Genomic DNA, 11,370 nt, shown 5'->3' on the forward strand with positions numbered 1-11,370 from the left:
AGAGGCCTGCATACCACAAAAAAAAAAAAAAAAGAAAAAAAAAAAAAAAGAAAAATACTGTGTGATTCCACTGACAGAGGCAGCGAGAAGAGTCAGATTCACAGAAACAAAGCAGGGTGGTAGGTGTGGGAGCTGGTGGGAGGGGGACTGAGGAGCTGCTGTTTGACAGGTATAGACTTTCAGTCTTACAGGATAGGAAGGTTCTGGAAACCCATTACAACAATGTAAACATACTTAGCGCTACTCAACTATATTAAAATGGTTAAGACTTAGATTTTACATTATGTGTATTTTACCTCGGTTCCCAAATAAAATCAGAACCCCATCTCATCCACACTCCAGGCTCTCAACAAGCCATGCTTGTGGTGACCCACTCAGCCCCGGAACCCAGCGTCAGAACAGCAGAATATCTCCAAGGTGGCGCTGAAGAGACAGGCCTGGGGTCTGCTGGAGCCACACAAGGTCACACACAGGCCTGCCGTCCCCACTGGGGCCCCCTGACATGGAGGGGATGGGGTCCTGCTGACCAAGGGGAGGCCCCCCATTCAGTGCCCTAAACACACTGCTGCAGCAGGGCTTACTATCCACCCCTCCCAAACCACGGTAGCAGTCAGAGAGGGTGACCCAAGCCACTGGAAACTGAAAGGCTGGGCAGCCATTGTGTCACCACAATAAAATAGGACTCTGTGGACAGGTGGTCCAGGGGTGAAAACACTGTCAGTGACACAGAGGTGAGACAGGTGGGCAAATTCTTTCTCATCTGTGTTAAACGTCACAGCAGAGACACTAACAATTGACAGCCACGCCCAGACCAAGGGGCAGTCTTTAGGCCCTTGCACCCTGGGGTGGGCGATGCTGAGCAGTTTATCTGAAACAGAAGCAGAGAAGGCACCCAGGCTCTCACCTGGAGCAGCGTCTCCGACCTCCAGATCTCGTGGGAGGCGGGGTCTGCATTCACGGACGTCTGATGAGAGATGTGTCGCTTCAGGAGGCTGGTGTGGTGCAGGCCGTAGGACGCAAAAGGCACGGCTGGCGTCCTGAAAGAGACACAGAAGCAGATCTCTGTCAGCAGGCTCCCACGGGTGTGACCAGGGCAATCTGGGCCTCAAACCCAGGACAGCAGCGACAAGTACAACCCGTGGAAGCGTCTAATGACCCTCAAGTCCACGTTGCTGTGTGTGAATAAACAAACAGAAGAGTGAATTTTCCATCCACATCTGCCAACTGATAAATGCAGGACGGGTGAGATCAGAAAAATGTCGTTTGCTAACCACCCTATTCACAATGGATCCGGCTGAAATGAAGACCATGAGGGATGCCGACACTGCCAACAAGAGCGGGGGCTCAGTGGATCTTCCCACTAAGTCCCCTGTTCACTAATTGAGGCCCAAAGACCTTCGTTAACTTTACAGGAGGAAAACCTGGCATCACCCTCAGCCCAGCAAGCGGCCTCACGGGCACCACGGCAGCCGGTGCGGTGCCCCCGCCAACTATACCCAACCTGGGCCTAATCATGGGAAACACCCGAGGACCCACTGTGCACACACCAGCTGTCAAGGTCAGGAAAGGCTGTGGGACCTTCTGGACAACACAGAGACAGCCGCGTGTGGGAAATGACCCTGCACGGAACCCAGCTGTGTGAGAGCCACGAGTGGGGCAGCTGGTGAAACCCAAGTGGGGTCTGGGGATGAGATGGTGGCCTGGCAGCAACACTGCCTCCTGATTTGAACGGAATGGATGCGGTTACGGAGGTGCATACGCTTTCACAAAACACACCCTGAAATGTTGAGAGGTAACAGCGTCGTGTCTATAACTTACTCAAATGGCCCAGGAAGAAACGCACACAGATTAAAGAGAATAAAACAACTCAGAAATCAACAGGGATGAGGGCCTGTGAAAGTTCTTTGTTACATGTAGCAATGTGTAACATCTGAAATTATTTTGTGAAAACAAATCAAATCCAGCCCAGAAAACTGCCTAGCAGCTGAAGTCTGCCTTTGAGGGGGCGTGAATCCAGGCCACACCCGGTCCTCCCCCAGCCCAAATCCCTGTCCTCCACTCCCCAGGCCGCAGCATCAGCAACACCTGCGCAGCCCCTCCCCTGCACTCCTCCTCTCCATCCCCTTTCCTTGTGAGCATCTGTCCACACGAGTTTGGGGTGAGTTTGCAGTAACGGCACAGCACATGCCAGCAGATGTGGGGGGACAGCACCTGCAAGAAAGAGCTGCAGCCTCCAGGGAAGGAGCGGGGGCTAGTGAGGCAAGGGCCAGAGGAGCACAGGCTCCTCATCCCCGGACAGGCCAGCCTCACGCTACCATCCTGCTCTGCCCGTGCCAGTGGCTCTTTACCGCAGGCCCCGGCTCAGCAAAGGCCTGGTCCCCGAGTCCACAGGTCCCTGCTAGTCTCACCTGGCCACAGCTCAGCGCTGCCCACAAGCCCCTCCTCTCCAGAACCATTCGCCCAGTGCTGCCAATCAGTTCTCGGCTTTGAGTCCCTCACCACCCTGCTCACCGCTGGGCATGGGGCTTGGGTGCCGCGTGTGGAGAGGGTGGCCACAAGCAGAACACGGCCCGTTCCCATTCCAGAGCCAGGCCCCGTCCACAGGACCACAGAACCTGACCGCTTCAGAGATGTCTCCCTCACCCTGCCCTCCAGCCTGTGCTCAGCTGGGGCTGCAGAATCTCAGGCCTAAAAAAACGCGAGTGCTCCAGACAAGGAGTGGCACCACTGTCCCCGTGAGCAATGCCCTCCAACCAGGAAGGGCCAAGCCTTACCTAGTGGTGGTCTCAGGCCATCTCGGCCACTCACCTGGGAGCTGGTGAGGGGCTGGGCCCCCCCGGGCTGGAGGAGAGGGGGGGAAGCACGCTGCCTTCTGTGGGCAGGAACCACGCCAGGTACCTGTCCACCAGGATGAAATAGGCGCAGTCTGAAGTGCGGACGTGGAGGGTCCCCGGGGGCGGCTGGAAAGCAAAGCTCCTGTGAGCGCATGGCTGTGGGCACCACCCCAGGCTGCTGACCCAGCAATCACAGGGCAGTGCCAGGAGAAAAGCCCCCACCACAAAGGGCCTGACTAGACCCCTAAGTCCTGCCCAGCCCACGCACCCCCCCATCCCCCCACCCTGCCCACACCAGTAGCCACCTCCTACAGGAAGCCTCCCTGACCACCACTCGGGGCACCAGCCCACCCCACATGGCCCATCAAGCCTGCCCCCAGCCTGTCATCCTCACTAAGTGAGGGTGGCCTGAGGGGCAAAGACTGGAGGGAGCGGGACCCGGGGAAAGGAGGTAGGAAAGGGAGGAGAAATGGAGGAAGGCAGGCCGACAGCTGGCCCAGCCCTGCTTTGTGTGGACACAAGCCCTGGGCCTCAGCCCCTCCCTGCACGGGGGCTTCAGTAAAGCAAACCCGGCTCAGAGGCACCCTTTCTGTACCTTTTGAGTGATGAGGCTCAAAGCAAAGAAGAACATGTAATACTCGAATGGATCTGAGGGCCATGTCAGGGGGCAAACGGCAGGTCTGTCAGGCCCCCCCCCCACCCAGCTCTGTGTTGGTCACCCGGCCTCCCCCACTGCGGGGCCAACAAAGGATACTGAGGGCCAGGTGCAGGCCAAGGCCCCCGGTTGTGGGGAGCTGGACCTTGTTGTGGTACAGAGGGCTGTCAGGGAGCACACGCTCCTGGATGGACGCCTTCACGGGGCCCTGTGGACAGACAGAGGTGGCCCTTGGGAAGGCTGCTGAGGAGCCCAGCACACAGACCCCCCTGGGGAACAGTGCTGTCCTCTGCGCGGTGCTTGTGCAAAAAAGCTTCACGCAGACTCTGTCCCTTCGTCCTCACAGACCTGCCACAGCGGGGCTGCAGCTGTGTGCATCTCTGACCCAGCCAGGCACTCGATGGATCCTGTCTGCTTTGTTTCTCATAGCCATGAGTGAGCAACCCCTTAATTCGCCCCCACAGGACTGGAAACTCAGAAAAGACAAAGCTACCAGTCACATGGCCCTGCCACTCAGCCAGGAGCCAACCAGGCCCTCCCACTGGCAGAGTTCAGATGACCTTTGGAAAAAAAAAAAAAAAAAAACCACTGAAGCTCCAATCTTTGATGGCTCCTGGGCCCTGAACAGATACCATGACGTTCTGGCCACTGTCACAGCCCTGCAAGCCCCTGCCCACCCACCAGCACCGCAGCCACTGCGCAGGGCACACAGCCCCAAGCCTGGCTCTCACCACCTCAGTTTACTTACAGGCAGGTAAGAGACAGGAAAGTCAAATTTATAGTCTTCAGCTTGAAGTTTATAAACCAACTTCATCATTGGGCCCCTGAACACGAACAACAAAAACAGGGCAAATGAACCGTGAACCATCTTGCTTTGACTGTTCCTTAACAGTGACTGCAAACAAGATCACTGTGAGAGAAAGTCCAGTCCCTCTGGGGTAACAGACCAACCTACCCGGGGTCTAGGAATTCCATGGCGATGCTGTACTCCACAGGGCTCACGCGGCCCTGCAAGCAGCGGAGGTTCCACCCAGCCAGGACGCCGTCCAAGCTGCCAAAAATGCTCTCAACCAGCCACGGGAAGATGGCATGCAGCTCCTGCAACAGTGCAGGGAGATTTTGGGCAAACTCCTGGGGACCACTGCCTGCCTCCCTTGCTGGCCCTGGGCCAAGGACGTCACTCCCTGGCCCAGAGACCAGCAGGACCAGTGGCGCCCACAGGAGCAGCTGTGGATCCTTTTGTTGTGCTTGCGTGGCTGCTTCATGTCTGACTCTGTTACATAAGCCAGCGTATGATTAAAAGGTTTATTTAAAAATTCTGGGGGTGGTGGAGGGGCAGTTCAAATTTCCAGATCCACAAGGTTCAAAATGCTCTGGGTGATTCTTACCACTTGCTTCCAGGCCTCTACCCGCCCTCACCCCCCACTACCGCAGGGAGCAAGCAGAAGGGTCGGGCAGGGAAAGAGGAGGAAAAGACCCCACAATGGGGATGTCCCTGGTGGCGCAGTGGTTAAGAATCCGCCTGCCAATGCAGGGGACACAGGTTAGAGCCCTGGTCCGGGAAGATCCCACATGCTGCGGAGCAACAAAGCCCATGCGCCACAACTACTGAGCCCACGTGCCACAACTAGTGAAGCCTATGCACCTAGAGTCTGTGCTCCGCAACAAGAGAAGCCACCTCAATGAGAAGGCTGTGCACCAAAAGAAAGAGTAGCTCCCGCTCGCCGCAACTAGAGAAAGCCCATGCGCAGCAATGAAAACCCAACGCAGCCAATAAATCAATCAATGTATTAAATAAATAAATAAATAATAAAAATGCCAGAAACTTCTGACCCGAAGAGAGCTTTATTAAAAAGGGTGGAACCGTCCATTCTTCCTCAGGGTAAGCCCTTCCTGTCATCTGGTGGCAACTCCTGGTCCAGGCGGGCCTCCTGAACTGACCCGCACCTACTCTGTGCCGATTCGGGGTGTGGCGTAAACACATACTTTCAGTACTTACAGCAGGGCTCAACCTTGGCACTGCTGACATTTGGGGGTGGACGTGTCTTTGTCCTGGAGGCTATGCTGTGCCCTGGGGGACGGATGCCAGCACGCCTGGCCTCCACCTACTCAGGGCCGGCAGTACCACCCCATGTGACAACTAAAAATGCCTCCAGACACTTCTAAGTGTCCCATGTGGGATAGATGGCCCACGGCTGAGAAAGCCTGGTCTACGTGGTCATGGCCACATGTTTACACATGTCACAAACGTGAGAGTCGCGATACGGGTCAGGTCTCCGCAGGGCAGCGCTCAGAGGTGGGAAGCAGGGGCTGCGAGAATCCTTTTCCAGGAGTGTGTGAGACACGCCCCCAAGAGACGCTGCAGAACTGTACCTTTGCTGGAAAGTCCTCGATGACTTTAACCAAGTCTTGGCACCGCTGTGCAAAGGGTTTATTTAAAGAGTCGGCTTTCAGGCTAGCCTAGAAGACACAAGAAACCAAAATAAAGCGAGCACATTTGCTTTGCAGCTTTTGCTGATATTCTGGTGCGAGTCAAAACAGAAATCCAGGGACTTCCCTGGTGGTCCAGTGGTAAAGAATCTTCCATACAATGCAGGGGACGCGGGTTCGATCCCTGGTCAGGGAACTAAGATCCCACATGCTGTGGGGCAACTAAGCCGGCGCGCCACAACTACTGAGCTCGTGCACCTCAACTAGAGAGCCCACGCGCCCTGGAGCCTGTGCACCACAACTAGAGAAGAGAAAACCTGCAAGCCACAATTAGAGAGAAGGCTGCACACTGCAACAAAAGATCCCGCATGCCTCAACGAAGATCCTGCATGCCGCAACTAAGACCTGACACAGCCAAAAATAAATTAAATAAATAAATGATAAATAAATATTTAAAAACAAATAAACAAACAGTAATCCAAGTGACGGGCAGGAGTCAGACACACCACTGGCCTGACTGCCCAGCACCTCACACATCAGGTCGTGTGCGTGTCCAGGGCCTACAGGACACCCCTAGGTGAGGCCGGGGTCCCGTGCTCTCTAGGCCAGGACTTTCCAGGCTGGCTCCCAGCGCCCTCTGTTAGGCACCCCAGTTACCTCAGAGAGCTGCACATCATGAGAACAAAATCTACCCGGATCCAATCCACAAGCAGGGGGTTGGCTCCTGGGTCAGCCCCGCAGCCAGGGCGGGACCCCACACAGATCAGAGCACTCACCGAGTGTGTGCACGCGAATGGGAAGTTTCCCCCGGGGCTAACCACCCACCATTTATAGCCCTGTGATTGTGAGCTACCATTTGTTGTCGCTGGCCCTCTGACCCAAGACGTCCTTTACCTGTTACCTTCAGAGACGCAGCAGGCCAAAAACCACAGACAGCTTCAGCCAAATGCCAACACTCCGGTAACGGAGAAGCCAGAAAACATTCAGGACAAGAAGTAAGGAAATGTACCCCAGATCAGGGGCGAGGGAAAGCTCTCGTCTATTCTGACCACAAAGGGAAGAAGGCCCTGTGCACATGGATGAACATCAGGAGGAAAGGCCAGGTTTCTAACCACAAGGGCTTTGCCCAGGGTATCCAAGGCCCTGGCCACCTCCACACGAGGATGGGGTCCACAGTGTCTCGGTCAGAGGCAGACACCCGGCTGTGCAGGCCTGGGTCGGCTCTGCTGGCTCTAGAGGGGCACCGAAAAAGAACATCCTTCCAAATACAGGTTTATAAAAAGTGCAGGCCTAGTGCCCCAGCACAGCAGCCTCTTTCCGTTTTTCACCAATGACAGTTACGGTCATTAAAACACCTCGCTTTTGTGTAAGGATTTACAAGATGTGAAAATGTGTGCGTACATCCTTCTCCCTTGCTCCTCCCCACACCCCAGGAGACTGAGGAAACGGCATTAACTTCTCTTGTAGATGAGAAAACCAGGGCTCGGCAGCTGCATAAACCCAAGGTCCTGTACCAACAGAGGGCAGTGTCGAGCCTGAGGGTTTTCACCGGGGTCCAGTGTCATTTCCAGCACATCCATCCCCCCAAAACATCACCACTGGACAGTTCTTCAAGTCAGTGGCAAAACCCTCAAGTCCCTCCGCTGCAGAGTGACCATCACCCTGGCACGCGGGCGGGCAGCTGACACTTACCAGCAGGAAGCTGGGCTGCTGCAGGTGGGGGAATGCCATGGCAGCCTCCCGGGCAGGGTCCAGACCGGCCGTCTTAGAGGACCACTGCAGAGAGACAAAGACAAAACCTCAACCTCTGCCACACAACAAGACACACAAGGCCAGGAAAATATCTGCATAGCTCAGCACCACCGCACTACCAAGGCCCACGCTTTACAGAAATGCTGCTTATGTGCCTGCCGTCCACAGGGTCCAGCCCCGGAGCCAGGTCTGTGGCGGGGAACCCTTGGGAACACTTGGTTAAGCTTGTGTGGCACTTGCCACATGCCAGGCCTGGTTCTGAGGGTTCTCCATACATTTCTCATTTAATCCTCGGTGGCAGGCAGGCAGGATTCTAAAGACAGCAGTCCAAGATTCCTGTCTCTGGTCGTTCAAACACTCTTCTAGGTGCTGCTGTGAAGGGGTTTTGCAGATACAATTAAAGTCTCAAGTGTGAGAACCGTAAGATACACGGCAGTCCTGACTCATAGCCAGCAACGAAATGGGGACCTTAGTTCTACCACTGCAAAGAGCTGGATCCTGCCAGCAACCTGAATAAGCTTGAAAGCAGATTCTTCCCAAGAGCCTCCAGATAAGAGCAAAGCTGGCCAACAGGTCAATCTCAGCTTTGAGAGACCCTAAGCAGAGAACCCAGCTGAGCCTGCATTTCTGACACATAACCATGAGACAACCAACAGATGCAGCTTTAAGCTGCAAAGTTTGTTAAGCAAGAATAGAAAATACATCCTCATAACAACCCTACGAGGTCAGTACAGATAAGGAAATGGAGGCAGAGAGAAAAATCACTTGCCCTCCACCAGCTGGGGAATGGCAGAGCCAAGACTCAAACCCACAGACCTCCTCACTACTCTCTCATAGAGACAGGTGGACACATCTCCTCTGTCTTACTTGTGCTCTCTGAGAAGGAAGGGAGGGGACGAGCCAGCTTTGCCAATGGAGGCTTTGAACGGCCACCAGAAAATCAGGGGTAGCTCTCGAGAATCCTACCTCTCTGTGCCCCCAATCAGAAACTGAAAATATCCAGACTTGGACTGAGCAGAGAGGGGGTATGCAAGTCCCACTGATGGGCTGCTGATGGTTTTTCTGGCACAGCTCTGCCCATGGCCTGAGGAACGGTGCTGATGCGGCAACTGGCAGTGTATGTGGATGGAGAGGCTGGGTGGGCAGCTGAGGGGCTGACAGGAGACATGTATCTCTGCCACTGGGCATTATGAACACCTTCCCATGAAACCGAGCAGAAACCTGCACACTCCCCACCCCTGTACAAAGTCCCCTCCACATCCCCTGCCTCTTGTTTGTAGAAAAGCTGAAGTTTCCCAGGTCTCCCTGAGTCACAAAAGAGCAGGCTCAAGCAGGCTCTTGTCCTAATGATTAGGACAAGAGTCACAGAATCTTTCAGTGTCTGATGCACACTCCTGAGTTGTTTTACAGATACTATACCTGCCACCAGAAGGAAAAAGCCAAATGCATGATGACCAGACAGTAGCCATGACATAAGCTGCTCCATCTGTGGCTAGCACAATTCCAAAAACTGGCCTCAAGACAATGAGATTAACGTTATTGCTCATAATAATCTATATCTTTGTGGGCATCAAAATAATTGTAGCTTGATCCGCCCAATTTTTATTAAGCAGGCAACTAAAATTGTTAGCAAAGAGATGCCACAGACTCATGTCGACATCTTCCACTCTAAGAATACGGCACCCTACGTCAGCATGAAGAAGTCACAGAAGATGAGCCTTCGCCCCTAATCACACAGAAATGGAATGATGTCAGACAGTGGGGATCTGTAAGCAGCTCCTTTGCCCTGTTCCTGTTTGCCTATTTCTGATCGCCTCAAACCTTATAGAAATGAGGTCACCAGGCAACACTTAACCTAACTCCTCACATATGCTCTACTGAATGCACACAATACCTTACTTAACCTATTCTTTCCCTAGATTAAAAGAAGTAGGAATGAAAAATTAAGTAGTTAAAGAATGACTAGCTCTCTACCCCCAGCTTCTCCCTGTGCAATCCGGCAGGAGATCACGCAGGCAAAATAACATCTGAAGAAAGCTCATGAGGAGTCAGCCAGTCCACACCCAATGGAAAATGACGCAGAGCTTGACCTTCTGCCTCGATTCTGAGATTCTTTCCCCTTCATCCCCTTAAAAACTGTCACGGCTGAGCAGAATCTTTGGAGTGCGTTCTGGGACACCAGTCCACCTTCTCCCCGGTTGCTGGCCTTCTGAGTAAAGCAACCTTTCCTTTGTACCAACACTTGTCTCTGGAGTATTGGCTTTTGAGCTGGGAGGAGCCGAGTCTGAGTTCAGTAACACTGAGACTGTTCAACTCCTAATTAAACTAGCTATGGGTTTCAGTTTTTGTTTTTTGTTTTTTTGCGGTACGCTGGCCTCTCGCTGCTGTGGCCTCTCCCGTTGCAGAGCACAGGCTCCGGACGCGCAGGCCCAGCGGCCATGGCTCACGGGCCCAGCCGCTCCGAGGCATGCGGGATCCTCCCGGACCGGGGCACGAACCCGTGTCCCCTGATTCGGCAGGAGGACTCTCAACCACTGCGCCACCCGGGAAGCCCTGGGTTTCAGTTTCAAGGATGACTTAAATAAAAAGCTTCAGTCCTGAACCAAGTAGTTCAGGGAACACTGCACTACTCCAAAACGATCAAAGCGACATAAAACCCTGAACTGTTTGCTAAGGGCAGAGCTTTACAGATGATGAAGTAAATGCTGTTCCTTGCTCAGAGCAAGTTTTCAGAGGTAGCGGCTGAAGGAATGAGCCCGAGGCGCCCAAGCAGGGTGTTTCGGGGAGAGGGCAGCGTCTCCCCGCCCCGGTTCTCCCCGCCGCGCCGCCCGCGCTGTGCGCCCAGCCTCCGCTTCATCCCGCCACCTCCACACCCGCTGCCTTCAGGAGCGGCTTCCGGTCCGCTTTTGGGGTCCCTCCCGTGAGCCGCAGCCCCGTCAACGCCAATCTCGCCAGGGCCTCCCTCTGGCCGCGCTGCGAGAGGGGCGTGCTCCCGCCTGCCGCTCACTACTGCCCCGTGAAGGGAGCACCGAGGACCCCGTGTCACAGACGTGGAAAATGAGGCTCCGCAAAGCCGGCCCACACCGGGGGAGGCGAGGAAGGGTCGGGTCGGGCCGGGGCCGAGACCCACCCCGCTCCCCCCCACACCGCTCGCTGAGCCCCAGACTCTCCCTCCTCCACCGCGCGCAGCGAACGTTAACGTGGGGCCCACCCGGGTGGGGCGTGAGAGGTGAGCGGGAAGGCGACGACGGGAGGGCGCAGCCCGGCCCTCGGCGCCCTGCCGGCCCGGCCCGAGGCCCGGGGCTCGCGTGGGAACAGAGCTGGTTTCGGCGGAAGTTTGGGGTGGCCGCCGGGACGCGGGGCCGTACCGCGCGCGATTCCCACCATTCACCTGAAGGAACCACAGAGTCTCCCGCTTTAAGTACCGAGGCAGCCATTCGGCGACCCGGCGCCGAAATGTCGTCATCAAACTGCGCGTGGCGTCACGTTCCCCCGGTCTGGCAGGAAATGCGCCGCCACCTCCTCCGGCTGACACAGTAAAAGGCGCGTGCGCAAAGCGAAGGCCCGCCTCGGAACGCGCGTGCGCAGCGGGGAAATCCGCGGTAAGGAGCGCGCGTGCGCGAAGACTTGTCGGTGCGTTAGGGCTTCGAGGCTCGCCCCCTACCGGGGAGTTGGCGCAGAACAGTTACGCTCAGGGCC

At 55.4% G+C, this 11,370-nt stretch overlaps 1 protein-coding gene across 2 annotated transcripts in view; it reads right to left on the reverse strand.

Annotated features, from left to right (window-relative positions):
* Nucleotides 1-11,170, reverse strand: part of SMPD4 (sphingomyelin phosphodiesterase 4) — a 21,826-nt gene extending 10,656 nt beyond the window's left edge. Inside the window, exons 1-9 of one of the 2 annotated variants that reach the window (XM_007130639.3) lie at nucleotides 11,063-11,170; nucleotides 7,612-7,695; nucleotides 5,863-5,949; nucleotides 4,445-4,587; nucleotides 4,238-4,313; nucleotides 3,589-3,697; nucleotides 3,430-3,482; nucleotides 2,809-2,960; nucleotides 905-1,037 (exon numbers count right to left, since the gene is read on the reverse strand). In XM_007130639.3, coding sequence (XP_007130701.1) covers nucleotides 905-1,037; nucleotides 2,809-2,960; nucleotides 3,430-3,482; nucleotides 3,589-3,697; nucleotides 4,238-4,313; nucleotides 4,445-4,587; nucleotides 5,863-5,949; nucleotides 7,612-7,695; nucleotides 11,063-11,137 — 912 coding nt within the window. In that variant the 5' untranslated portion in view covers nucleotides 11,138-11,170. Of the gene's footprint in view, nucleotides 1-904; nucleotides 1,038-2,808; nucleotides 2,961-3,429; nucleotides 3,483-3,588; nucleotides 3,698-4,237; nucleotides 4,314-4,444; nucleotides 4,588-5,862; nucleotides 5,950-7,611; nucleotides 7,696-10,882; nucleotides 10,970-11,062 lie in introns of those variants that run through there. The other variant, XM_007130641.3, reaches the window with a different exon arrangement.
* Between the last annotated feature and the right edge of the window lie 200 nt (nucleotides 11,171-11,370).

This window comes from Physeter macrocephalus, chromosome 19, assembly GCF_002837175.3.
Source record: "Physeter macrocephalus isolate SW-GA chromosome 19, ASM283717v5, whole genome shotgun sequence".
NCBI lineage: Eukaryota > Metazoa > Chordata > Mammalia > Artiodactyla > Physeteridae > Physeter > Physeter macrocephalus.